This window comes from Anopheles coluzzii, chromosome 2 (assembly GCF_943734685.1).
Source record: "Anopheles coluzzii chromosome 2, AcolN3, whole genome shotgun sequence".
Taxonomy (NCBI): Eukaryota; Metazoa; Arthropoda; class Insecta; order Diptera; family Culicidae; genus Anopheles; species Anopheles coluzzii.
Window position 1 is genome coordinate 111,030,350 of NC_064670.1, and position 27,967 is coordinate 111,058,316.

Sequence of the window (27,967 nt, forward strand, 5' to 3'; positions counted from 1 at the left end):
AGCCTGTCCTCCTGTCGTTTTCCGGAAAGCAGATGTGCGAAAGAGACATTGTAGAGATTGTGAGCGAGTTCACGGCATCGGGCAAAAGGGGGGGGGGGGGGGGTGGGGGGGGTCCCGAGGGTTACGAGAGCGTTGGAATTTAGTGGCGCTGCGAAGGATTACGAAGACGCAGTGGACCGCTGGGAATACGGGCTTTGCCCTTTCGCCTTCGCAGCGCCATCTGCGCCAACTGGTTCGGGGCGGGATGGTTTGGGGATCGTATTGTTACCTGAGGTTCCTTGCTGTCACCACATCCCACTGACATCGGCTCGTGAAAGAGCTTGGCCTCGGTTCAACGACTGGGACCGCTGATTATGTCTGTGGCTGTAGTGACGGCTGCCACGCTACAAGACGCCAGTTTCGGGCGAGGGAGAAGAGAAACGCAACGAAGTGTATTAGTACGGCTAGCAAGGCGCGGGCATTCGACGGCTTTCGGCATCGAGTGAAAGGATGTGTGCAGAGAAGTTTTGGGAGCCACGCTCGGTGCATTATTGCGGGCGGGTGAGTTGGTACCTTAAGGGCGTGTTCGGCGCACCGTACCGAATGAGGCAGGGTTAGTAGCACCGCGTTCGTACGTTCAATTCATGGCACTAGCAAATACATTCTTCATCGGGGGCATTGTGTACGGGTTTAAAAGTTTAAAGCTCTATAACCGCCCATACCCACACACGCGGACTGCTTACAATGGGGATTGCGTTCGATGCAGCTTTGCAAAGTGCAATCTCGAGATGGGTTTTGCTTGCGAGAAAAGGGCCTGCACTCACTCCCTGGCACGCTCTCTTTCTCTCTTTTTCTCTCCGCTGCGATCCGTCCTGGGACGGTGTCCGGGGGCGAGTTCCGAGTTGACCTAAATTTATATTTAATACAACTCCCCCGCCACACTGGCATTGAGCAGTCATCGACAGGAAGCAGAATCACGGCGGTGAGATTAGAACGAAGTCGGCTCGCTACCGACAGCGGTGGCGGCGCCTTTGCTGCTCACCCTCGCTCACTGAGCGCTGGTGCAGTCTCACTATGCATGCCGGATGTTTCGTAATTGACATTGAGTGCTCAAGTACTTTGGCGCACGAATTGAACGTGAAGAACGGGGCGTTCTCTCCTTTTTTTTTGGGAGGGGTGGTAGGAGCTTAGGATATTGAGATTGGCATTTGGTGGTGGTTCGGAATAATAATTGAGGTTTTTGATTGTTTTGAAATCTAATGAAGTGCATGCTTAGGACTAGGGCTCAAAGTAAAGGATTAGATTTAAGGGAGGAATGATCAACTTTGGTTTGTATAACGAAGAATTGGTTTTTTAAACACGAACTTGTTTGTTTATCATGAGCTTGTGTTAGAGTTAATGAGGCTATACTGTTGGCTACGCAGACTTTACAAAACTACGATGAACAATAGTACAAATGCTGTACAATCAGGTATGAGAATGATGGTTTTTGTATTTCGATTATTGAAAGCAATGATTTTATGTGTCTTCATGAACGATACTCCATTACCTCGATACTGATCGAATTCTTTTTTCGAGCTATTTACACATCGGAGAACGATATGATATGAACGCGCTAACCAAACTACCAAAAATAATACGCTTCAAATGCTTCAAAACCAGCACGAGAAAAACGCACATCGTACGCTGTATACTACTGTCTGGGTTGAAAACACACACATAGATATAAATATTACACAACTTGATTACGAAAGAAGAATTTGAAATCGCGTTTGGATACAGCAAAATTAGGAAATGTTAATCTTTTGCGATGCATATTTGTTAAAATCAAAAAAATAGTAGTAGCTAATAGTAGTACACACAATCGAGTAGGATTATGCTTACAGTGTTAGCATAATCTGTTTTAAAAATACTATGTAATGCCAATATAAAAAAGAAAGATTCTTCTACAGATACAGCACAGTAGCAGCAGCAGCAGCTCCTACGCTAACACACAAAAAAAGTCAAAATGAAAAGAAAAACAAAAACCAGACAAACACACACAAACAGCGGCTTTTCAACGTTTGTACACTAAGGTTAGAGAAACGAGAATGCGGTGAAACGAAAACGCGAAATGGAACGAAATCTCAAGACACTTTTGAAGGGAGTCAAAAAAGCTGCAAGAACCTGTCGCAATACGGGCTAGCGCTTGTGTTTGCAGGCTGCACTATTTACCAAAGCTCATTCGCACACAGTGATTGGTTCGCATCATTCTCATAAATTGTAGCGTAGTTCTTTTTCTTTGTGTTGTTCGTTATTGCTGTTCGCACGTTTTTTTTACGTTTTTGCCAGTAGATGGTCGTAGTTACCGTTTAGCGGGATCGGTAAGTGTGGATTTAAATTAATTGTTTATTCTTTTTTTATTTTCCCCTTTTTACAAACTAGCCCCTTAAGAAAGCGTTTACACACTGGCGTATGTTGTCCGGGCCCCTACAGCATATAAAGGTCTAGCACACGCGTAGTACCAATTTTAGCGTTTAGGTTTTATAATTTTGTATTTATTTTAGACTGCACAGCACAGAGAACATAAACGGGAGTGTGTGGTAAGCTAACAGTGGTAAGGAAAGTAGAAAGTAGTGTTTTAAGAGCAATAGGAAATCAGAATAAGAAAAGGAAAATCAAGAGAAACGAAAGGCTTATTATTTAAAGAATGCTACGTGTGTGCGGTGGTCCTGGATAAAGTAAAACCGAACGAATAACAAAACAAAAGCATAAAAAAAACGAAAAGGTGGATCCGTGGTGGAAAAACATACCTCGAAGTGGCCCCAGCCATCGGCGTTCATCTTGGCAGCCTCTACGCTACCCTTAGCTCCCATTTTGTCTTACGCGTGAGTGTGTCTTTTTCGCACCGTGGCCGCTCTCTAGCCGGGGTTTTTGCCTGTTGGCACCGTTTTGGCCACCGTTTTTACTTTCTGCCAACCCTTTTTGTTTTGCCACAAAACGTCTTTCAACGTTCTTTCGAAGCTTTCGTGTTTTGTGTTCTCAAAATGGGGTGTCTTTTTTTTTTTTTTTGACTGACTGCTAGGGGAGGGGAGATTTTCACTGTATTATATTACGCTAACGTCGAAGGGGGAGAAGGAAAATTGTTGTCGTTTGGGTTCGATTGCTTGCTTGCTAGCAAATGACATCAACTTTGGGGTTGTTGTTGAGCTATAAAAATGTTCACTATTTTCGGTGTTTTTTTTTGTTTTTGTATGTACAGCAGGTGGCGGGTATGAAATACGAGGTGTTTTTTTTTTTTTGGTTTTCGCTTATAGATGTAGTAAAATTTTAGCACTTTTCAATCACACTTTTCTCTCCATTCGTTCTCTCTTGCTCTCGCTCACTTGTGTTTGGTTTCTGCTCTCCTGGCTGTTTGTGTCTCGGTCGGGCAGCTCCTTTCGAATTCGAACGTACACACACGCTCGCATACACTCACACAGACACACGTACACTATTTCTCGGTCGCTCTCGCTCGCTCTATCTCAACTGTGTTGTCAATTAGGCAAAGGAAAACAAACGAAAAATTAAGAGGAAGAAAGCGATGCGTCAAACACACCCATCTTAAAGAAAACTATAAATTGTGCAAAATGCACCCATGAGCAAGAAACTGCACATGCTACGAGAGGGACGGGTAAAGCTCTGTCAACAAATTCTTTTTGCCAAGCGCCAACAGTATCTGCTACCGAAGAAAAACTACACTTTTCCACCGTTTCTTACTTGTTTCGTTAGTGACAGAGTTTTAAATCCACTTCGCTTTCCCTTGCTCGACCACTGTCACCCACTGCCTCGCTCGTGCCCACACGATTCGCCTCAGAATCGGCAACAAAAAAGGAAGAAAATTCGCCCCCTTTCACGGTGAGTCGAGAACAAACCAACACCCCAAATACGTCACCGAACGGAAAAGGCATCCGCATCCGCCGACCACACGAAAAACGGGCAACTTTTCACGCACACGCTTTGCACGATGAAAACCGCATGTGAAAACGGTCGACAATAGCCCCACACACACACACACACACACACACACACACACACACACACACACACACACACACACACACACACACGCGCGTTTGCCTGAGTCCTGCTTTACAGAGCTCGCACAGCCAAAAAAGAAAACCACGGACACTACACACAAGCACAACCGTACGTCGAAGCACACAAACACACGCGCACGCATTTGGCAGCTCTCGCTCGACCACCCTTCAATCGATCGGGTGAGCGGATGAGCAGCGAGCCAGCATCCCTTTCACTGTGTGCATCACAGACACGGTCACCGACACACCGTACGCTCACCAGGCAGGTTGTTCATCTCACACTAGTCACCCCTATGGCTCATCGTGAGAGGGCACTGACGACAGCTCACCGCTCACCGAAGCCACTCACGAAAGGGATGCTGTGACGAAACGGTGTCGGAACACGGATGCTGTTGTCGCTTCTGCTTTGATCTGTAGTTCTACAAGACTTATTTCCCTCCCGGCAAGCTACAAGCCACGAACCTGCACTGCACAATACCACCTAAAGCGTGCGCTTGTTCACGGCAAGGGATGGCTGCGACTGTGGCCGTACCAGCTTCCAAAACCCAGCGAGACGTGCGTGTCCCAATAAACGACTCACGAGCGACTGACTCCGACTGCTCACTGCTGCTCCCAAAAACGCAGGGAGGGAAGACAGCACCAAACTGTCATAACCTAATTTCCGTCAGAGTCGAAACGAACGGTCCACATCGATGGGCTACAACACTACACTATCCTGGCCACATACACACTGTGTGTGTGTGCGTGTGTGTGTGCACTCAAACGCAAACTACCGTGTCTTGATCAACTATTTTCCACCCGGACGACGTTCGAGACCAATGCTTCACCGTGCATGGGCGCTCTGACCGACGAAAAAAACTCCTCCGTTTCCTGCGAGCTGCTGCGAGTCTTTCGGGGGAAAGCCCTACTTTTTTGTCCCTACCTCGGTGGCACAGTGGCACTGGCGCTCACCACTACCAACATGACGATTACTACACGTACACGCGCACAGGTTCGCCCATCACTCGGGAGAGCGCGACCGAGGAAAATGTTGCTCGCAAGAGCAGAGATTTCCCAACACCGACACAAAACCACTGGTGGAAAATCCCGTCCGGATGCTGCGCTCGGCGACTGCACACGCTCACGCACACACGCACACGTGGTGACGGGAGAGAGAGAGAGAGAGAGCTACGAGAGCAAGAGATGTGCCGAAGAGAGTGTCCTGACACCACCCTTGCCGAAAGAGCACGTACCGCGCAGGCCAAGGGTTGCTATGGTGCCGTGTGGATGCTCTCCGACTGAGTGGTGGGAGGAAATGAGAAGGACTGTCAAGCTATGCTGCCCTTCTAGCACATTGCATTCGATCCTTTCGTTTGGCAACTTCGCGAGCTTTCGAGAAGTGGACGGTTAGAACCGAAATCCTGCTACAGTATATCTGCCGTGGTATCTCTCTCGCTCTAGCTTTTTTTTTTCCTTCAATTTTCAGCATATCTCCCTTTTTCTCGTTGATGCTCTCTCGCAGCAAAATTGGCCCCGCGTTACTATCAGTCACTATCGTTCCATCGCGCTCTTGCAGCAGCAGCAGCAGCAGCAACGGTTTCTCATCTATTTTGTATCCTGCAGTAAACAAAAATTTCATTCACGAATTCGCCCCACCGATGACGATTCCGATGGACGGATGGATGGATGGATGGAACGAGCTGCTTTATGCTGCGACGGAACCACATACCAGTCGCGCAACGTACCACATGGCTGGCGCTGACGAAAGCTAACGTTTGAATGTTTGATCTAGTCTGATTGTTTGTTTGCTGTTTGCGCGTACACTTCAATTTGCTGAAGCTGCTTCATTGTTGGGGTTGCTTTGTTTTTGCAGCAATCCTGTGTTGCAATAAGGATATTATGTTTTATGTTTAGCACGCTACTATTATTGGCTCTTTGAATAAGAAGTATTCTCAGATTAATAAATCATTTCTACTTCCTCAACAAACTATCTCAATTGTATAGCTTTCATAGAAATTGTATGCCAATTTACACTTCTTGGGGTTGTTCCTTTCACAAAAAAAGGCTTACGAAGAAGGAAAACAACATTCTTCAAGAATTGAGTTTGTTTAAGGTATAAAACAACTGTTTTGTATGAACAATAATGGTAATTGAACACAGAAAAAGCCATTTTATACATCATTGACTTACAAAAGCAATTCCGGCGTTGAGTAACTTTTATTAGCACCACGCACTATGACCTAGTTTGACTGAGGTATTAACAATTAGCATCTCTAGCTTTCTTCCTGACCAAAGTTTCTAAGCTTTACAATGTGTCTGTGGTCTGGTTCTGGTGATACCGGCTAGATTCTAGAAGAAACTATCCCGGCACCTCCAAACTACACCAGAAGTAATTATGCTTTCTTTAGCTGAACAATGCTTCCCCAAGAATACAAACTTTACTCGTGTGGTGTGTGACTTTTCTGCGGGTTTTTGTGATTCAAAATCCAATTTAGCACCGCGCGTCACTGTTGTCCTTGCTGCACTGCCAACCCGACTGGCTTGATCTGTCCTTTATTTTTATGATGCTTCATATATCGTGCCTGCTACACCTATCACTAACGAACGAATTCATTTTCATTTACATCACAATACATCGTCCCTCAACATCGAGCGACGCGTGTGGTGAGCCAGCACTGCCAGCGATGCCACCGCACCATAAAGCGATAAAATCATTTGTCCCCGGTGCATCCTCTTACGTGGCCCATCACCGACCAAACCGACCGAAAATATTTCCACCGCGAGGTAGCCATCCTCTACCCCCCCCCCCCCCCCTTGCGAGCGCGGGCTGATGAAGGGCGGTAAATCAAAAACAACTCTATTACGGTGACTCCCAACTTTTGGGGCGTTTTACGTCTCCTTTATTGCATCGTAAGTAGCGCCGTGGTGTGGCGGCGATCGGGTGGTTGTGTAAATGTAAGTACATTAAACAACACTAAAACAAAACAACACCACCCATCCGTGCACGACCGGGTTTGTGAAGCCGACATCGGAAGGTCGGTCCCGTTCCGTGGCGTGTTTAGATTAGCGGGATTACTTTTAGCTTCACTGTCTTGATTTGAGCAGTGTTTAATCTGCAAAAAAATAAAAGCTAGACCAAACTTCAGCGATCAAAGTGGCACTGTAACGTCAAAACGTCACAGTTAATCACGTGTGTTTGTCCTGACGGCACGATTTTTTGTTGGGTGCAGTGCACAGGAGCTTAGTGCTTATGTTTCGCACGGCCTTATCTGGTTTGATTATTAATATTAATATGTATGATGGGAAGGGCAAGATTTGCTGAAACGCATTGTTCGTCGGCGATCTTGACCAAATCTCTTCTGCCGCTCTTCAAACGCGATGACGCTGTGCTTCTTCAGTTTGCCTCGAGCTGACGAGGCTACTTCGGCCCAGGCACGGTTGTCCTTCCGCTTGAGCGCCTTCTTCACAACCGAGGGTGCTCGGGGCTGCGAGCTTTAGGCTGCAGTCCCTGCTCAAGAGCCCATTGCTTGGAGGAGTAACACGGTGCGAGCTTGAATGGAAAACTACGCCGTTGAATTGAACTACGCTTACAAATATCTCTATTCGAGCAGCGTTGTGTACGATATGATGTGAGAGCTTTCCCATGGCGTTCTTTAAAGACATATTTTCCAAATCGAGTTTTACAAATAGAATGTGGTGTATGTGTGACCTATTGTTGGGTGCATTAAAATCCATTTTCGTATTAGCATTATTTTTCCCTTATTTACAGCATTCAGTTCCATTTTCAGTATGTTCCGTTCGTGCAATTTTAAACGCTACAACCCTGACGTTGAACGGCATCGTTTGCATCATCTTTTTTTTTGTGATTAATTTTTGCACTAACTAACACACTCTACCAAATGCGTCGGAAATCCAATCGTTACGCTTCTGAAAAAATAAAATATCATTCGCGTCCAATCAAACTCAACAAACAACTTTGTACACAAACACACGAACACTATGCACTTTCATTACGCTACGTTTTACGCGGAACACATTCTCACGACATACAACATGGATGGTACTGATGCGGCTAGATACAGATGCAGTAAGTAGTGGTATGATGATGGTGATGGTGTACTTGCAGATGATGGTGGTGGGTTTGGGATGGAATTCATTCAAAATAAATTTGAAGATGTTTTTTTGCGAGATATCCAAACAAATTTGATCATCCTCAAATCAAATTTGAACGCTTGAATCAAGAACGAGTATTATTTAATGTTTCCTTACATATTTCATCGTTTAGGTTTATTTTAATTGAAGTCTTTTTATGTTAATTTAAACAAAAAAAACATAATTTTGTTACCACTGCTGAATGTCAAAACTACAATAAAAAATAACTCTTTTGCAAATTTTTCTAGCTAAATTAAATCATGTAATGATTCAGATCAATGAAAAGGAGTCAAGTGTCAATCCTAATTATAAAATCCAATGATCCAATATAATTATCCAATGATTTAGTATGTAAGTTAGCATCAAATAACTCTGTAATTTAACAAAAACTGTGACTTTCTCTCGAAGCCATATAGAAAATCATTAAACAAATGCAAATAAATTGTCTTAAAACAAGATGGATTAATTGCAATTAGTTCCATCGCTTCCTACATAATTATCCTACCAAACACTGGGAGCAAGTTTCACCACAGTCGACAGATGAAATACAATCTGCATAAAACGAAGAGAACTTCCAGATACTCACATACAGATAATAATTTAACAAAACATAAACTTCTTCAGTATATTTTTGCCAGCCTTACTAATGATAATTACAGTCTTGGTCCTTTTCCCAAACAAAAATTATCCTCTCCTGATTAAATCATGATTAGCAAGTAGCAAACCCTCTGACGCACTAAAGTCACACACAATTGCAAACGCACACACACACACACATACACACACACACACACACACACACACACACACACACACACACACACACACACACATTCACACACCTGTCGACAAAACCTCCAGCAAAAGAGCGAGACAAACGAAAGAAGGTGAAGAACGAACGTTTAAAACATGTACATTCACTAACAGACGAGACGATGGGCGCTACTTTGGTTGCCGATGTAGTCGAGTGAAGGCGTTTCTAGCGTGCATGCGTGTGGGTGGGGTGGCGAGCGGTCAACCGCCGGCGATGAAAGGTTAACGATGATACGATTCATGAAGGCAGGATATGGTTGATGAGTTGATGGGATGTCGATGTTGGTCACACGCACAGTCACACGCATAAAACAGCAACAAAAACACATACACACAGCCGGGCAGCACAATGCACAGCAATCAATAGTGGCGGCAGTGCCCAATGTGACATTATGTGGCACACAAGTGAAGAGCCGGCAGCAGCAGTAGTAGTACGCAAGTTGTGATGATGGTGATGGTGATGATGATGATGATGATAACCATCGCAGTAGTAGTAGTAGAAGTAGTAGTAGAATTGGAAGTAGTAGTATCAGCAGCAGAAAAAATGACACAAACAGGAAAGAAAAGAATGGAGAAAAGAAGAAAAGAACAGATCAACGGGACATTCAACATCGAATGCAACAGGAAATGCTATGTATATATAGGAACATATAAAGACGTCACAACAAAACATCAACAAATTCGCTCTTTGCCAAAACGGCTTGCGCAACGGGCTTTAAAAATTGATAATTTAGAAAAAAATAAAATGAACAAATAAGCAACAATGGCACACATTTAATTAGTATACATATAAGCAACTGTAACAGCAACACGAGAGCTTAGCAAAAAGTTGTTGGCACAAAACTCGCTGCTTGATTATTACGCCTCTAGGTGCGCTGAACGATGGACGCTTTGACTTACTGGTTCAAGGTGTATACAGGAGTTGAACAAAATCGAGCATGACGATCTATTACTGCAACAGCATCTCATGAATTGGCGGGTGGTACTGAAATGGTTGAAAAAGAAGAAGAAGAAGAAGAAGAAGAAGAAAAAGAAACGACACAAACACACGATTAGCGACTAAGCAACATTCCAATTCCGTAGCTGCTACGTAACAGTATGCGATTGCAGGGGCTCCATCCCAAGCCTAATCGAATAAATAAACGATAAAATGTTACCCCTTTTCCTTCACCCCATAAACAACCCCGTTACACCCCCCCCCCCCCCCCCGTGCATGTGGGATCCATTTTGTGCTATCGCTCACTTCCCACTCTCCTTCTTCTGCCATCCACTTTTGTATTCCTCTTCTTTGCTCGGACAAGTGAGCCTAATGTAGCGTAAACGAGATCAAACGCTGCCTTATCTGCCCATTTCGGTGAGAAAACGAGATAAAATCCGTCGCAACTGCATGCTGGCGGTGGTACCGAGGTGGGTTTCGTGTCCTGCTGCTCCTCCTGAGTTTTTTTCATATTTTTTTTTTTATTGCACCGCCATCCCTTGTGGGGCGGCGTACAGGGAAGATGCGATTACTGCTGCTAACGAGCGTACTCGTGCGCGCACACTACTACTACCACCACCTCCACCCACCCGGCAGAACCCGTAGCGGAGGCGGCATGATTTGTGCAATCGTCCTCCAGATCGTGCTGCCACAAAATCCACTTCACTCGGGCCACTTTAGCATGCACATGCACATTATTGCATAAGCGATGCGTTCCCGGCTCCCGACACCATCCCACCACGACCTAGATCTGTGTGTGTATGTGTGTATGTGTGCATAGGGATATGCATCGTTCCGACCTTACCAGGTCCCGTCCCGACCTTGAGTATAATTGAAATAGGCTGATGACATCCACCCGCGCTCAGCACAAGTTTGCTCAGCACACACGCTGCAGGTGCCGACACATCCGGGTGGGGGAAGTTTTCCTATTTCTTTTCTTTTTTTTTTTGGTGCGAATCGAAACCGCCACGATGAAACACCGGCATGACGTGACGTGCTGCAGCCCGTTTGCTCAGGATTCAAAAGCGTACCGTCTGCGAGGGCGCGAGTGACGAGTTTCTTCCCTTCATTTGCTTCACCACTTTGTATGGCTGTTGTTATTGGTGGTGGTGGTGGTGGTACGGCCCATTGAACATAATTCCAATGAAGGATCCAATTTTGAAAGCGCAGGGACGGCAACAAGCCGGGTGGGGTGATCAGTGACAAAAAAAAGCGCACACAGTGCAGTTTGAAACATGCAACATCGGCAACGGCGCTACAACACGAGCTTCCCATTAACCTCTCGACACAATTGACTTGTCGTCGTCGTCGTCGTCCTCATTGTCGTCTCGGTCGTACGGAAACGCGAAAGGGATAAGAAACCGGTTCGCGAATCAATCTACCCACCCCCTCGCTACACGTTGATGGGAACAAAAAGAAGGACGATAGAGCAGGCAGGGTGTGGCGTCCATCACGATGTCCTTTTTCTGCTGTTTTTATTTCCGCTTTACACACTCAGACACACACTCACTCCTCTCTCCCTCTTATATCTACCGTCGAATGTGTGCTTGTATGAGAGAGAGAGAGACACAAATAGAAGCGTAAGAGAGAGAGAGAGAGAGAGAGAGAGAGAGATAAAAAGGAAAGGGAGAGAGGGTTGCGTGTTCCAAAGTGCTATGAACCGCGCCCCATATAGTCACGGAAGAAGTCACACGGAACTGAGCGCTCCAGGCTGGAGCGCTTTAATGTTTCAAACACTGACGCCCACCCTATCTCTCTCTTTCTCTCTCTCTCGCTTTCTCTCTCTCTTTCTTTCTCTCGCACCATCTTCACCGGGCACTGTGCAACACAGGGACAGTACGGTGACATGTGCACGGTTGGCGCTGACAAATGAATGCATCCGGGGTTGGACGCGTTTCGGTACAACCACTACTGCCCGGGAATGGGAAATAGGTTTGCCCGCCCGCCCGGAGGCATCGGGGGAGTTCGTAGTTCATTGTGCTGCTGCCATGAGCATGTTGCAGCTCGGCGGCGATACACTTGCACGGCGGCAGCACGAGCATTCTAATTAGCTGAACCAGCGCTCGCATGATCACAAAAACCGGAATACCCCATCATCGGACACATCACAACACACCAGCGCTTGACAAACTCAGTTGGTCGGTTGGGCCCGCGTGGCCCGAGTGCGTATCTGTCCATTTGATGGACTCGCTGCGTTTATGATGAGTGAGGGCTCGTTGCATCTTCGGCCAACCGGAGACCATTGAAGTTGATAAGCTGTGTTTTTGAGTATACGGGAGAGCGAAGGATGGGGGAGAAAAGTGAAATTATCCTTTGTGGATATTCAACATCAGGTTGCATTAGCAGTGCTGATTGGAAAGGTATTCTTTTAAAAACTCTGAAACTAATAATTGAGCATCATGGAGTTGCCTAGACATGAGGTTGATGGGGAGTCTCCTTTTTTGTAATATGAGGACTCTCTGTACCAATCCATTCCAAACGTGTACATTGAACGAATATTATGTTCTGTTGTGATTTTGCCGTTGTTGCTTAAGGGGTTCTTTTTGGTAGGTCTTTCATTCATTAAACATCAAAGATTATTTGAACTGGAATCTCTATACTGACAATCCTGGATATGAATCTTTTAATCAGAAATGGTTTGAATGAGATAAAGTGAAATCTTATGTTTTTTTTTTCATTATGTGTTTAACAATTGTTTCAATCATATGGTTTTAATTCACTGACGTTAAGCTCATGGAATGGGACTTTCAAATATGTACGTTGTGTGCGTTCAACACATGAAAGATAACTTCATGGATAGACCAAGAACCTTCCTTTATCCTGTGTACTTAATGATCCTAGAGAGCTACACTTTTTGTAGGTAGACCAGATAATAATGTTCCTAAGCCCAAGGCTAAGGCGTCTATATTTAGCTGTGTGCTCCACTCGTTAATATCACGGACCAGCAAAAACCCTTTTCTAGTAATTAAATCTCAAGGGACTCAGTGACCTCATACACAGCGTTAGTCATTTGACATATTATAAATTAATGATTCTAGTTACCTCTGGTTTCAGAATTCAGTAGCTTAGGAATGCAGTTTAATGATCTTAGCATAGTAACTCTCAGTGTGGAATTTATCATATGTATGTGTTGTGTACAGACCGCTGCCTCATCCTGAGGACTCACCGAGAGGTGGTCAGTCGTCATCTCTCCGTATTGCATGTTATTGTGTGGCTCATTTATGTGTAACCCATGTTTCATGTAACAACAACAACAACAACGAAAATTAGAAATATTTTGGCTGCTATTTTTGAGACATTTTGATGGTGACGAATTGAGCAAAAATACGGGATTATTTGGCGTATTTTGCGACCGTTTTCGGTCCTCATTGATAGTGTATTTCAGAGACCGTCTGTATTATGTTTGGGTCGTATACACGTGTTACTTTCATTTGTGCGGACACAAAAATATGGATCATAAATGATGATTGTATCGATGATGTGGCAGCTCCAGGAAAATCAAGTTTCCATGGATATGAATGCTTCCAAAGAGAATTGCTTCAAAACAAAATATCCTCTTGAATAATCTATTCTTCAGTTATAGCAAAACAAAAAGATATTGAAGCATTTTATGAAGATATTGAAGCATCATTGATATCAAGAATTTATGAGTGTTAATGTCTTTCTGCTTAATAGGTCCAGAAGCATTGAAGATACAGTCCATTAACAAATAACGACCTAATATTCATATGCCACAGTCATTTGTTTGCAAAATAAGTTTCCTCATAATAATGAACTATATACCAAATGGTACGCAAAGCTTAAGGCCTTTTTTCATTCTTACCTCAAGAAGATTTTCGATACCGACCTATATAGTCGCTCTACCCATGACGGAGGTCTTAATTGACTTCTGACACGACAATCAGTCAACAAAGGTGTGTTAATCCATATAATCCACATTGAGGTCATGGCAGCCCTGAATAGCTTAATGTTCACGTTAAGCTCATGCATTTTAATACTTTTATACTAGATATAGGGAGCATCTGTTTGAAGGGATGTTGAAGTAAACCTTATTGAACAGGAAATAAAGGGCAGCTTACGTAATCTGCTGCCAAACCTAATGCAATGCTGTTTTGTTGTTTTGTTCTTGTGATGTTTTTTGCACTTTCAATGCATTATAGATGCAATTCCGCTTAAAAGACAAACGTTCCACACTACCATTTCACAACAAACATGCTTCTTTCTGCCCTCCCTTTCATCGTTTCCATTGACTTAGCAAACGAGAATCTTTGATTTCCAAATTCGGTTCGCTTTCGGAAGGAACACAGCTACAGCTTTCCCTTCCTCTTAGGCAAACCGAACCCCCTTCACCTTAGCAGAATAGTCGCTTGCCGCTTCCGGACTTTCGGAGGATTTTCTATCCTGCTTGCCTCTGCTTGATTATGTAGTCTCAACAACCCGCATCACACCCCTACCGAATGGGCAGAAATGGGCAATAAAGTTTAATGTACACACGGATCCACCGGCCAGCAAGGGGAGGCGCGGGGAGGCAGTGTCACTCGGTGCTAGAACTCGAACGACATCCTGAATGCTAATGCGTTACGAGTTCTCGCCTACTTCATCTTATTACACGATGTCGGACAGCGCAAGGAGCGGCACATAAACGATAAAGAGAAAGAGCGAAATAGAGAGAGAACGAGTAAGAGAGAAAGCTCTGCTACTCTTCCCGTCTGTTCACTTCCACATGACGTCACCTTCTGGCAGGATGTTGACCTGCCGCTCCCCGGATCCCAGTGGCTAGCGGTTGTGGGACGCCGAATCGAATCCTAATGCAGTCCTAATCGTTGGCCCATTCCCATAAAACCCACATTCCGCTGCAAAGTAACAAATAACCATCCAGCACGGAATGAGAGTGGGGTGAGGGGGAGGGGGGTGTTATGGAAAAGGATAAAAACCACAACAACAAAAAACACTAACAACAGAAAAAGGCTTCGGCTAGAACATGAGGTGTATCATGCCACGTACGTAGCAAACCGAGACCGGATGACGCCACCTACCTCTACGGTTCCCGTCCGTTACCGAGTGTAAATCGAATCCGAGTTGATCGTACCGGATGGGACCGGTGTGACACACGACGACGTGCGGTGGTTGTTTCGAGAAGGGGGATTTTTTCTTTTCTTTCGGTCCCTCCGTCTACCTCGGACTCGGAGCAATATTCGATATTAGCGACCGGGGTATGTTAATTGGATTATTGGCCGATTGCCTTATTGCCCGATGTCAAATGCCCTTCCCCGGGGCGAATAGCCGATGATACTATCAACCTCAGTAATAGATACACACTGTCACACACACACACGCTCATGCACGCGGTCACACAAAAGGACAGGGAAAAGGCTTTTTGGTGGCCCTTTTGCTTGACCGGTGCGTTTGCTGCGTTCGATTTCCTTCTCTGCACGGTTTGCGTGTTCTTCCCACTGGACACAACTGGCTTCGTAGTACCGAACGGAATTGTTGGTTTTTACCTTCGCTAATTTACTGGGCAGCTTGCAACGTTTTGCAAGCCGTGATTTGATTCGTTTTAGCTACGATTTACACACACACACATGCACACTCATACACACAGAATCACAAACACTCTACATATTCACACGCTTATTCACAGCGAGACGAATTACTGCTTAGTTGGAAATGTTTAAATTGGATGCAAAATAATAGTAAAATAATTAGTTTAAAAAGCTACCACAAAAGAACTGGAAACCACACACACACACACTGCACTGTATCGCGCATCCTTGTGGCTTGTGCTGTAACAGTCAGTGTGTACTTTGATGGACCCAATGGCTGTCCGTTTGACGCCTGCTGCCACGAACGACGACGCCCGTCAAACGCTATCGCAACGGTGTGCGGATATGTTTTTTTTTTTGTTGGCACTGCCAAAATATGCCGTTGCCCCACCTGTTTGCATACACCTCTGCCCTCCCTACTCTGTTGCCTCGTTCACCAATCTCCGCGTCATCAACTCCACTCCGCAAGTTTTGTAAAAGCACTCCCTAAGCCGGCTGCACCGGCTGGTCGATTTCCGCAGGCTCCGTGCAATAAAACAGTGTGCCACTGTATAATTTATTACAATTGTCAATTAGGACGAAAATATTATGTAATTTTCTCATCTCCTCCCAAAACCCCCAAACCTTCCGCTTCATCTTCACTCGCCTGCTCACCCTCCCTCCTTTGCTCACTCCCTATTTCCTCCATAATTCTCCAACGCCGCTCCCACACACGCGCGCTCGGGCTCTCTGACTCTCGTGCTTTCGCGCTCTCCCTTTCGCTCGCCCATAGACACACACACACATACACGCACAGACTCCTTTCTCGACGGTGAGCATGCGAATGTTCCTCCCCGTGTCGTCACCACCGGTTGTGATGCTGTGCTGTGTGGCTGGTCACTGGTCGTCCCCACAGCGAGTCCACACACGCCAGTACCTTTAGCCCGCCAGCAACCGCCATCACCGAAATTCGTGTCAAACGCATTTCGCGCTGATCTCGGTGCGATCTCTTACACCACCAGTACACGCATACAGCCGCTCTCTCACGCACGTATGTAACGTGGCGTGGCAGGGTTCACATGTTTTCCTCTCCGTTTGGCGTTTTGCACCTGGGCAATCTGGGCGGTACAAAAACAACCGAAACACCGCTTCGCTTAGTGTGATTGTGTGCGGGTTTGGTCCATCAGCATCGTACAGCTTCCGTGTGGACGCCAAAGGGTCGCACGCTCTGTTGGAATTCGGTTGGAAGTTTTCCAATAGCAAAAAAAAACTCTCATGGGGTTTTGAGTCACAATTTACAGGAAAATCACAAGTTTATTTCTCTTCTGTAATATCGAACCGATTGAAGTGAGACAAGGGAAAATGATCCAGTTCTTTTTGAATGCCAAGTGTTCGAGAGTTCCTTTTCGAACCTAGAACACTTTAAACACCTTAAACGTTGATTTTCAAAAGGAATTTCCTTATAGTTCGCCAGAGTTGTGTCAAATTCGAACTAAAATGGATCCTTTACACACAAAAATACCATACCAGCAACAAAAAGACCTCTCCAAAAACTGACACAATAGCCACCGCCCACTAGGATGAGGCCACGATTCTAATGACGTCTCAGTTGTCAACAGCTGGAGCTGGACGCTTCATCAAACCAACTCTTTGGGCACAATCGAGTCGAAACAATCTCAACTTTTGTTATTTCAAAAACTCTGTTACGCTACCAAACGGTCCTTACACACTGCGCCACAACTTCACAGATTTGGGCGGGTCACCGTACACCGGAAGTACAGCGGAAGGCGCATCTCTGCGCTCACGCTCACCAGGCCACCAATCTCTGTCGAATACCAATTGCCAAACAATTATAGCACCAATCGGATCGGTTCCTAAAACTAGCTCGATGCGTATTTCACGCACAAAATCAAAACACACACACACGTTGACACTCTTTCCTTTCCGTGCAGGATACTCGATGCGCAACAACGGCGTGACAGATGAGCAGAGTACACCGCCTACTTTAAGCCCTTCTGTTTTGACACGGATTGACACACAGGTCCACAAACACACGCACGCCCACACTGGGTCTCACGAAATACCTGCCCAACCCTAACACTTCAGCTACAACAACAAAAACAAAAAAATACACTGTTGTAATGAGAATGGGAAGTACACACCACCGAAGTGTCACCACTGTGCGTCAGCGTCGAGCTGCTGATTGCCACTGCCCTGCCTGCCTGTCGTACTGGTCCGGCTGTGCTCTGGCTGACTGCGGCCGATTTTTGGGTGCGTCCGCGTCCACGGTGAGAGTATAAATAGTTTTATTTATTTAGTTTGACGCTCGCAAACCGACACCGACCGAGCGGACGATGACTGCTTGGCGTAATCGCGGCTCGATTCGGTCCCCAAAACTTCCCTCCTTCGGTCTTTGGACGCAAACGAACAGACAACGCGATGCCGCGAAACAGAGAGAAAGAGAGAGAGAGAACGAGGAGAGCGAATACTTCTTTCTCGCTGAGAGCGACACTTCGCTCACGCATCCCCATTGCATTGATGGGTTTTCTATTATCACTAGCATTTTTTATTTTATTTTCATTCAAACTCCATCCCGTTGATGTGCAACCCTAAAAACACGTCCCAATTTCCCGAACTGTCTTCGCTCTTCGCTCTCTCTCTCTTCCCACTCTCTCTCTGTGTATCTATTTCGGACACTCTCTGAGCCGTTGAAAGAAACCGGAACAACCGAAGCGACCGCTCTCTTCGGTTTTGGGTCTTCTTTTATGACGATGTAATAACCGAAATCGGATACTAGGGAAAAATCGGCCAGCGTGGGAGATCTTCTTTCCGCGGCTCGATCATCTGCCACCTAATACTGCGCTGCTATGTAGGTTATTCGACGGGTGCGGCTGATGGGTTGTGTGTTCGTGTGTTTTTTTTTACAATGTCATTGCATTTTTTGTTGTTGCCCGTTACTGTCCAGATGCTTGCTCAATCTCGTACGCGCGTACACTGCGCTGTGCATTCGGTTCGCACAAACGGAACCCGTGGGTTGGTTGGAGCGGTGTACCGATGAAGGAGTAGCTTTCGATCATAATTTGCTATCGGACGGTTGTGATTTCGGTGTGCTTTAATGAGCTTGTTTTTACAAAGCAAAGGGTTTTACGCGCTAAACCACGTGGAGAAAGAAGCAAAGCGGACGCCTGGTACTTCATACAGTTTTTTTCTTATTAGTAATTTAAAATGACACAATTCTGATTGGTAATTTGTTTACAGTTGGAAAATAATGGTAAATTAATGGTGCTTTTTAAAAACAAAAACTTTTTTTAACTAACAACCACATTACAATTATTTTATAAGAAAAATACACTTACAAAATCTTCAACTTCAGCTTCTAATCTAATACATGCATCATCTCACGCCCCTTTCGCATTATGCAACGCACCTTAATGACCTTCAATTTTAACCAGTCACAACCCCCCCTCCCCCTCCCCCCCTCTGAAAAACTTCAAATCTTTGTACTCCACTTACTTACATAATGCCTGCCAGCAACAGCACCGTCTCGGCCGATCCGCCGAAATGCCGAACCGCTCTTCCCCTAAAAGCCGTGCAATGTCCCGCATTTCCGGCCGGATAGAGCGTACCGCACGGCGTACGGCGCGGGGCAGCGCACGGTGCGGGCCAGTGCCAGCGCGCCAGTGTAATGCGGCACGTTACGGCCACCAGCGAAGTAGAAGCGCGCAGTGAAGCATCGGGCGATCTCGACATAGTAGACATATTTTTGTTCCGATGGAAACTTTCCCTCTAAAAACGGGGGCGAATTCCACCTTGCAGTGTGTGGTGGAACATTTCGTGGGACGTGTGTGGGTGTGTAGGGGCTTAGAGAAGAGACACCAGAGGAAGAGAGAGAGAGAGATCAAGGGACAAAGGGAAAGAGATTTCGAAGAAAACGACTGAGGCTGTCTTTGTGGCTGTGGGGTGTGAAAGGTGCGACAACACGCAGTGCTTTTGATCCTGGGTTAGTGGGCGCTTTGGCGCAAAAGCTCTTCGTTTCCCAGCGATTAAAGGTACGGTGTTACTACCGAAGGGAAACCCGCATACAATTTGTTTATAGTGTTTTCGTAGGATTTTTAGTGCAATTAAGTTTAATGGTTTGTGTGTCATACTGGCTGCATTTTGGAGTTATTTGGACTGCACTTTCCTTTAATTTTGCTCTGTTTCATATCGTGCAATGACCGATAACGGTAAGTGGTTTATCTTATCTCTTCAATAGGTATCATTGGTGACATTACTGTTACACCGTTTGACGAAAAGGTCGGAAATAAACTGGAGTTTGCTTGATATTTGAATTATGATCATGATTTCAATAATTTATAGCAAAACATATCACTGATTTTAAAAGACTATAATCCGTCCTTTTCTCAAAAATTGATTTGTAAAACTTTCTTATGTTATGTTTCATAGTGCCTATGTACGTAAATAACACAAGTAACAACCATTGTCTACAATTGCTAACCAATCAGAACATGCTTTACTACAAAAGTGTGTGTACCCTTCTTTCAAACCTGCTTATGAGACATTAAAACATGTAACAACAAAACCAAAAACGTTCCAAAAGTAAAAAAAAAAACAAGAAATTTAAAAAAATCATATTAGTCTCCTGCAACGCACAAAAGATCTAATCCCATTTGAAGATGATCTAAGGTAAATTATCTCCCGCACCGCGTCCTCTTTCATCATCTCTTAAGATGCATTTCACCCTATCCGCACCGTTCAATTGAGTGTCATTCGGGAGTTAACGGTGTTTGCCGGAACGATGCTGTTCACAATAGCATGCTACAGCAGTTTTCAATGGCGCAAAGAAAACACCAAGCACCCACTCGAAGCGACACAAATTTGCTCGCTCTCGTGTTTCGCCCAAAAAGAAATCACACCTTTGTACGTGAGCACACTCACACACACAAACACACACAAACGGCAGTAGCGGAAGGATAATGATAAGGGTGAAGGATCGAATGAAAACTAAACACCCTAGCAGGCTATCTTCACCGGCTTTCTTGCTCTGCCCCTTTGTGCTCCCCCCCCCCCACCCTTTCACAGTGGAATCATGAATCGATCAGCAAACCGCAAACCAAGCCATGTGGAAGAATGTAACAAGGCCAGGAACAACGGAATCACTTTCCCTTCCTTTCGTGTTATTTCTCTTCTTTCTTTCTTTTTTCCTTTCCAACAAACGTTCTTTTTCGCTCTTCTCTCGCCCCATCGTGCTTATCATATGTTTCTTCCTATACTTTACTCCCCCTCCCCCCCCCCCTTCCCCTTTTGCAAGCTCACGGTGTAGCTGTGGCACACAGCCTTCCCCCAAAAGCGTCTCATAGGCGGCATGTGGCGGCCGCAAAACGCGTGGATAATAAATTGAAGATGAAATTATGACTGCTGGGAAAGCGCCGTGGCTCCCCGTGGTGAAGGAGAGCGAGAGAGATAGAGTGCGTGGGAGAGAGTGGAAGAGTGAGACGCGTGACGGTAAACTTGAGGAAACAGGAACTGCCGCGTACTCCGTTATTCATTCATCGGGGCGTCCCTTGTGAGATGAATTTTATGGTTTGCTGCATCCTGGGAGGGAGCAAAAAAAAATTCAAACTAAATTTATTAGTAGGCTTTGAAAGGTGTCACGTGTTGTTGCGTTGGGTGGGAGCCGTTTGTTGGTAGCCTGTTTTCTTTTCGGTGCGCACACTGCAAGCCGTGAGTAGCTCATAATGGGGAAAGTGTTTGATGATACGAAGAAATGTGATCGGAAAATAACAAAGACGAGTTTGAAATGAGTTACTTTGCCAATTTTTGGACCTTTTTTTGTGATATAATATTGATTATTTGTTCATTTTTGTTTGCACGGTTTGTCTCTATTGTCTGGGTAGGAATGTTATCTATTCTATCGTTAGAAAGAGGTTTATGTTGGGGCAATTTCTGAGGCTCTAAGGCTAAACACGATAAACAAATTGCTTAAGGAAAAATAATTTCAGAAATATGTTTAATTAATAAATTAATTCTTCATTCTCCACTCTAAAACATTGAATTTTGATCTTCACAAAAAATAATTAGATAACTTCTTATGATCTCTACTCATTCGTACAAAAAAAAAACCGATCCATTACGGGTTTTATCCACGATTTGGCTCACACGACGATGACTACGAGAGGTTCTTCTTGAAATGATCTGGTCTCCACAATTCTTTTTCTCAACATCTTCTCTACTCTCCCGTTGCTCCATCGCACACCTTTCCTCTGCCATCCATTAACTCAAGCAGCCGGAAGTCGCTTGAAGTACGCATCAAACCCACTTCATCATGGTGATTGGGAATTTCAAGCCTTATCGGCGCACAGTTCATCGTGCCGGTTCGGTATCGATACAAAAAAAAATCCTCCCCAAAAGTGACACATTACCGTAATGAAAACCCGTAACTCGCCCATTCGATGGTGGAGCTTTGGCGGTTCTGGAGGGTCGTTTCATATGTGTGACGGTAACATAACTCAATATCGGTGTAAAGTGTGTAATGCTGAAGAGATGAGGAAGTATGTGCGTGTTAAAAGCATGTTGTAAGCATTTTGTTGCGGATTCAGTCAAGAGATTATTGTTGCCTACCAGAATCAGTCTCTTTTGTTTGATGTTCAGCGTAATAAACAAGCATTTCCTTGACATCAATCGTACTAAACATACTAGTACCATTTTTGGTTGATTTTTTAAAATCCAGAGATGTGTATGAAATACATTGGTTGTTTTGTGATTTGTGAATATGATTAAAAATCTGTTGTTAAATAAATATTAAATGCAATAAAACGGACAAACCCCTTCGCAAACAATCTAAATCGGGTTGAATCCGATCTAAAAATTATTGTGCGCTCGACAAAGCGCCATCTATGTTTGAGCACACAAAGCTTATTACTGGATGGCAGCGCCATATCCGGCAAAAACAAAAACTAACTACGTTGCTTGGCCCAACACTAGAGGGCAGCACCAGACTAGCACATCCACGCGCGTTGCTGTTTGGTGGAGCATTAAACATTTTGTTCAAATTACCACTGAAAAAACATCATTTAATGACATAGAACATGTAAATTTCTTATAAATTAATCTTTATTATTTGATTTCCAGATAGGCTTCGCTTACGTTCTACACTTTTTACTTCTATTGTACGAGAAAAAAAGGAGGTAGCTGTTTAAAGCTAACGACCCTTTTGCACCAAATGCAAGGAAATGTATCGTTTCCAGTGGGGAAAGACTCATTTTGGTGATGACGACTGTGGTGGTGCTGGTGGGGGTTTGGTCGGACAGTCCGCTATTAAATGATCCTCGCTTCTGCAGTTATGGCAACGCTTTGGCAGTGGTCCCAGCTCACACTTTGACGCGATGTGGTTCGCAAACTCGCCACAATTGTAGCACCTGCAGTTGGGAAAGGCCAAAACAAACAATTTACCCATTGAGTGGTGTATTACGGTTTCAAAATTAAGCTTTTAGTTCACTTTACCTCACTTTCCGAAATCTTCGCTTTTTACTGTACGGCCGAAAGTCGCTCCCTTTACACTCCGCGTGCGAAGGGCCGTAGACGCTCGTCGCTTCGTACCCTTTGGCTGACAGTTTCGACTCGAACTCGACCTCTTCGTTTTCACCCAACGATCGAAAGCCACCCATCTGTATGACGCTCTAATTAAAAAAAGGGGGCATTTTACAAGAATAAAGGGCGTTATTTTTAATATAAATAGTAGTTGGTTGGCTCTCATACCTGATGCACAAACACCTCCTGGCCACCGTCGTCCGGTGTGATGAAGCCCCAGCCTTTCACCACGTTAAACCATTTGCAACGTCCTCTTCGTGGTCCGACCAAGACTGGAGAATGGAAAGTTAGAGAAGCATTAGTTTGACGGTAACAGTATTCCCTTTTTCAAGGTCTAATACACATACAGCAGGGAATCTAATCAAAGTCGATCGCCCAGAGGTCACAAAAGGCGCAGATTAATGTCAATCCATTCCGTACCCTCCTGCCGAGCGAACGAAGCAAGGACCTTTCATTCCTTGTTCAATTTTTTTTTTCATTCTCTAAAGGAACAGAACACGTCACAAGCTGACCAGCCAGCTGGACACGTCTCGCGTGCCCGAAATTTGCATACGCCACGAGGACGAGCGTTCTTGCGCGCTTACAGTGATTCAGATTTGAAATAGATCCGTTTTTTTACTTGCTTTTGATAAAAGGATTCCTCCACCTAACGGTACTCTGTCTCGCGCGACCGTGCAATCCCGTAAAACCGCGTCATTTATGACAGGCAGCAATCTTTTCGGCAAGATCGGGTTCTTTCATTCTTGTCCCTTGAAGAATGCACAGTCACGAGAAAAAAAAAACCCTTTTTCTGTCGCTTTTCTTCAGTTCATCATCGAACCGGGAAATGAGAATTTTTTGGTGCAAAAAATAGCGAAAAAAAGCAAATTGAAAGAGCCAGGAACCGGTTTGTCTTCCACCATGGATCTGATTAGTTGCTTTGTTCCATTTACTCTGTCTCTTTCTCCCTTTCTATGTTCTTTTGTCTGTTTCTTTCTCTCTTTTTCTCTTTCCCTCTCTCTCTCCCTCTCTCTCTCTCTTTCTATTGCTTATTAGTCTAATTTTGCTCCTTGCAAGGGATGCGCTGTTTACAAGCATGTGAATAAATTATGATTAGAAACACATTAGTCCGATCGTGTACGCGTCCCCGTCCAAACTGGAAGACGATTTCACTTTTCGATTTATACCCGGCACAATAACGAGCGTACAACAACAACAACTTGTCCATTACAGCGGGATGTCTATAAATTTGCACGGCCCAGAGAAAAAAAAAAACGCTCCCCTTGATCGTTTGGAACGACCCCGCGGCAAGCCCTGACAGGAACGGATTTGCACCTCGTTGCTGTGAACCTGCTTTTTCTGTGCCTCCTTTCTTTTCTTACGCTTACGCGTACGTAACGTAAGAAAAGCGGGACTTTCCCGCCTGACATTTGCTGTGGAAGTTGGGTCCCCCTGTCGGTCTGTTTCGAGGCAGGTTTCTAATTTTCCTAATAAAGGATTATTTAAATGAGGTCACAATTGTATCGTTTCGCGGCTCAGGCTTAGGGGTCCTTCTTTTTTTTTGTTTCGTTTTCGTTTGTGCAACATTGAACTCGTTACAATTACCGATGGACAGCGGGTAGGGCTCGTTTTTCTTCGTTGTATTTTGTGTTGAACTTGTTCGTCCTCTTTTCTGGCACGATTTCGTCGTGATTCTTGTGTTTTTTTTCTTGTTGGCATACACGGTATGTATTGTTTATGTTAGGGCAAAGATATATTTTCTTCTTGGGAAAAAAGGAAGACACATGTGGAAGAAATTGAATGCGGACATAATATTTCATTTTTGGCCATTCATTTTTGGTCGGTAATGATTGAGGCGTGTCGCTTGTTTAGGAGGTTAATCTAAGTCCTAAGAAATGTTGTTGAAGAGTTGCTCAAGATGATTGACTTAAGCTATATTACTAATACTAATAACATTTATAATACTAATAAAGAAGAAGAAGTTCTAATGCTCAATAAATTTTTAATGAGAGTTATGTTTGATATATATTTTTTTTAATATGCTCATTGTTATATACGCAACACAGCGCAAAACACAACGTTTGTCGAATAGTTTGCTAATATTGACATTAACAGGCTTATTGTATACTTGTAGTCGAGATGTCTTGACGTCTAGTTGAATATTGTTGAATGGAAATCAGGTCTAATTTGCAACTAACTATCCTACCACTAAATGCGTTTTCGAGGCTTCCATAGAAATGAGTCAACTAGGAAAGTTTTATGAATGAAAGCGTCTACGCGTTCTTTCGATTCCAGAGTCAATTCATGCCGGTCGTTCTCGATACCAAAACCCTAGCCCTAAGAATAAATCAAAATCGATATTTGAGCAATTTCAAAGCAAAATATTAGTTTTTTGCTATAAAAAATAAAATAAAGATATGTTTTGTAAATAATTAGTTAAAATTATTTGAACGCAATGAAAATAACATTGTTTTTATTTTGGGTATTTATTTCCTAGGATGAGAAGTGGTTGAACTCGTTGGTGTAGCAATCAAAAGGAACTGTATCTTATGGTCTTGTATCTTATTTGTTTATAAATTTTCGATTTGTTTTTTAGAACTAATATCAAATATGTTACGTACGACTTAATAACGTGCCCGTCATGGGTTCATGCCCCGAATAAACCGTAAATACGTAGGACTGGCTATCCTGCTATGGTAACAATAAGTAACTGAAAGTCAAGCTCACTTCACTAATGAGTACAAGGCAGGCCAGGTTGTGCCAAAGAAGAAGAAGAAGAAGAAGAAGAAGAAGAAGAAGAAGAAAAAGAAAAAGAAGAAGAAGAAGAAGAAGAAGAAAAAGAAAAAGAAGAAGAAGAAGAAGAAGAAGAAGAAGAAGAAGAAATGTTTAAATTTTTAATGACACAGTGTGTAGTAAATTAAATAAAACAGAAGTATCTTTTCTTTACGACATTCAATAATTCATGCGATCATTCTTATGTATTGAATATTTCAGATCTTATCCTATTTGTTCCAGGCAAAGATGAGTTGCAGTCTTGCTAATTGCGAAATGCAATTCAAAAACGTCGTTCGTAGTAGAACGTCGATTAACTGGGGTGGTTGGAACCAAGAGTTTGATTAATATCTAATGGATTTCCACGGTTACAAGCTATAACTACCACTTTTGGCTTTATTAAATGTTTTCAGGATACATTTTTTCTACACGATGCAGTCGATGATAGAATTTGCCTGTACTATTCACGTTTCGTAAAGTTAAACAAAAAGCACAATTGATTGGATTTTAATTTTCACTTTTTTATCCTCCTTTGAAGAATATTAGACATAGTTTTATATGAATCAAACGGTTTTTTATCGTGTTGAAGTGTTAAAGCTATCGAAAACATACATGCAAACTTTAAACCTTAAACCCTTAACCTTAAAATATTTTTTCTTTTCATACTAGTCGTGAAACACAGTCGTTACGGTTCATTGCTAACTAGAGCCGGCTCGCATTATCATTATTTTACTGTGTTTTACACAGAACAATAAATAACTAGCTGGCAGCATTTTAGAACATAAACAGAATATAAAGCCTTGTAGAATCCTATGAATTAGATTTATTTAATTAATATCTATAAATTCACTTTGAAAGTCAAACGACAAATGTAAAAATAACAAGAAGGGAGGAGTCTCCCTTTGAATTTTACACCATTTGTGCGATCTTTTGACCTCATCTTTTTCGAATGCCGCTTGCGGACCAATATTTTTCTTTCTCCATCTATAAGCTCACTTCCATCAATCCCCCTCGAAAGAGCAAGCAAGATCCGTTGCAGTGTCCAAAAATAAAAGAAGAAGAGCATTAACACCACGTGCCAGGAAATGGTTTGTACGCGCACCGCAGTGGGGAGGAAAGAAGCCGCGAGAAGTTCATTCCCTTTCCCTGCATTAGGGTGCATTTTCTTAGGGCGGCCACAAAAGCATGCTCCCATCGCCGAGCGCAGCAGTGCCGGTGACCCCTTGTTGTCACACCCGGAGAAAGGTGACACCTTTCTTCGCTTACCTTCCTGGTCTGGGTTCGGTGAGGTTTGCGATGCTGCGTGCTGTTCGCTACCGGGTGGGCAACCGCCACCATTGTCCATTGACTGGAAGGGTCCACTGTGTCGTTCCATCGTTTCAGGTACTGGTGTTGCTGTGTTGTGAAATGTGTCACCTTCTTCGGGAAAAAAAGCTTTCCCTCACATCCCGCACGCACAGTTCTAAAGTGCACACTTGCTCTACACTGGCGCAATGCAACCACTCGGCCACGCAACGACTCTATTGGCAGCGGGCCGGCGAGTTGCTTCACTTCAGGCCCTCACTTTGGGAGATTGGAATTTCAAGAATGCACCATCGTTCCCTTTGCACCAGTGCACCGCGGGTGTGTAAACAAAAGCCTCCCCGCAGCAAAAAGGGTGGGGAAAGCCCACCACCATAACATCCGAAAAACTAGCACACAGTCACTCGCACACAGACACACTCCCGCTGTTCCGTCTATTTGGTACGAAGAAGAAAAAAACCACACACACGCACACACAGTACGCACTTTTCATTCACAAACGCGCGTTTCTTCAAGCGTTGGGGAGCGTTGGGGAAGCGGCAAGATGCAATCAAGGGGTCTGTTCCTCCTCGCCACTCCGCTTCATCAACCAACGCTCTAATCTTGCTAGTGTGCTGCAGCAACAAGACACTACCACTAGCTACCGTCACCGCGTAACCCCGTAACGCAAACCGTTCCCCGATGCGTGCTGTCACGACCGCGCGTGAAATTCGAATGCGCGCGGGGTCTCGCTCGCGGAATCTACGCGGTTGCGTTCGCACCGCACCGTCTCCCTTGGTAACTGGCGGGGCTGCGTGGTGCGCGAGTGGGACAGCAGCTAGCGCTACGCACTACACGCACTATAC

General features: G+C 44.3%; 2 protein-coding genes across 4 annotated transcripts; both read right to left on the reverse strand.

Annotated features, from left to right (window-relative positions):
- Nucleotides 1-268: 268 nt before the first annotated feature.
- LOC120947294 (uncharacterized) lies at nucleotides 269-15,546 on the reverse strand. 3 transcript variants are annotated; one of them, XM_049605010.1, is made up of 3 exons: nucleotides 15,459-15,546; nucleotides 2,772-3,486; nucleotides 269-383 (listed from the first exon to the last, which is right to left on the reverse strand). In XM_049605010.1, the coding sequence occupies exons 2-3, from the start codon at nucleotides 2,832-2,834 to the stop codon at nucleotides 285-287; spliced, it is 162 nt and encodes a 53-aa protein (XP_049460967.1). In that variant the 5' UTR covers nucleotides 2,835-3,486; nucleotides 15,459-15,546; the 3' UTR covers nucleotides 269-284. The 3 variants fall into 3 exon arrangements, with proteins under 3 accessions (XP_049460967.1, XP_040218430.1, XP_049460966.1); XM_040362496.2 differs by lacking the exon at nucleotides 15,459-15,546 and adding an exon at nucleotides 9,882-9,961; XM_049605009.1 differs by lacking the exon at nucleotides 15,459-15,546 and adding an exon at nucleotides 4,500-4,749.
- Nucleotides 15,547-22,570: 7,024 nt separating this feature from the next.
- Nucleotides 22,571-27,967, reverse strand: LOC120952461 (protein lin-28 homolog). Its single transcript, XM_040371791.2, has 4 exons — nucleotides 27,087-27,967; nucleotides 23,238-23,341; nucleotides 22,983-23,158; nucleotides 22,571-22,897 (listed from the first exon to the last, which is right to left on the reverse strand). The coding sequence occupies exons 1-4, from the start codon at nucleotides 27,193-27,195 to the stop codon at nucleotides 22,738-22,740; spliced, it is 549 nt and encodes a 182-aa protein (XP_040227725.2). The 5' UTR covers nucleotides 27,196-27,967; the 3' UTR covers nucleotides 22,571-22,737.

Excerpts from the sequence above, each read along its gene's own strand:
- LOC120947294 (XM_049605010.1), bottom strand. The coding sequence starts at position 2,834 with ATGGGAGCTAAGGGTAGCGTAGAGGCTGCCAAGATGAACGCCGATGGC. Across the intron at positions 384-2,771 it reads ATGGCTGGGGCCACTTCGAG|CGTGGCAGCCGTCACTACAG; the intron begins GTATGTTTTTCC and ends GGCGTCTTGTAG.
- LOC120952461 (XM_040371791.2), bottom strand. The coding sequence starts at position 27,195 with ATGGAACGACACAGTGGACCCTTCCAGTCAATGGACAATGGTGGCGGT. Across the intron at positions 23,342-27,086 it reads ACCGAACCCAGACCAGGAAG|TCTTGGTCGGACCACGAAGA; the intron begins GTAAGCGAAGAA and ends TCCATTCTCCAG. Across the intron at positions 22,898-22,982 it reads CGAAGATTTCGGAAAGTGAG|GTGCTACAATTGTGGCGAGT; the intron begins GTAAAGTGAACT and ends TCCCAACTGCAG.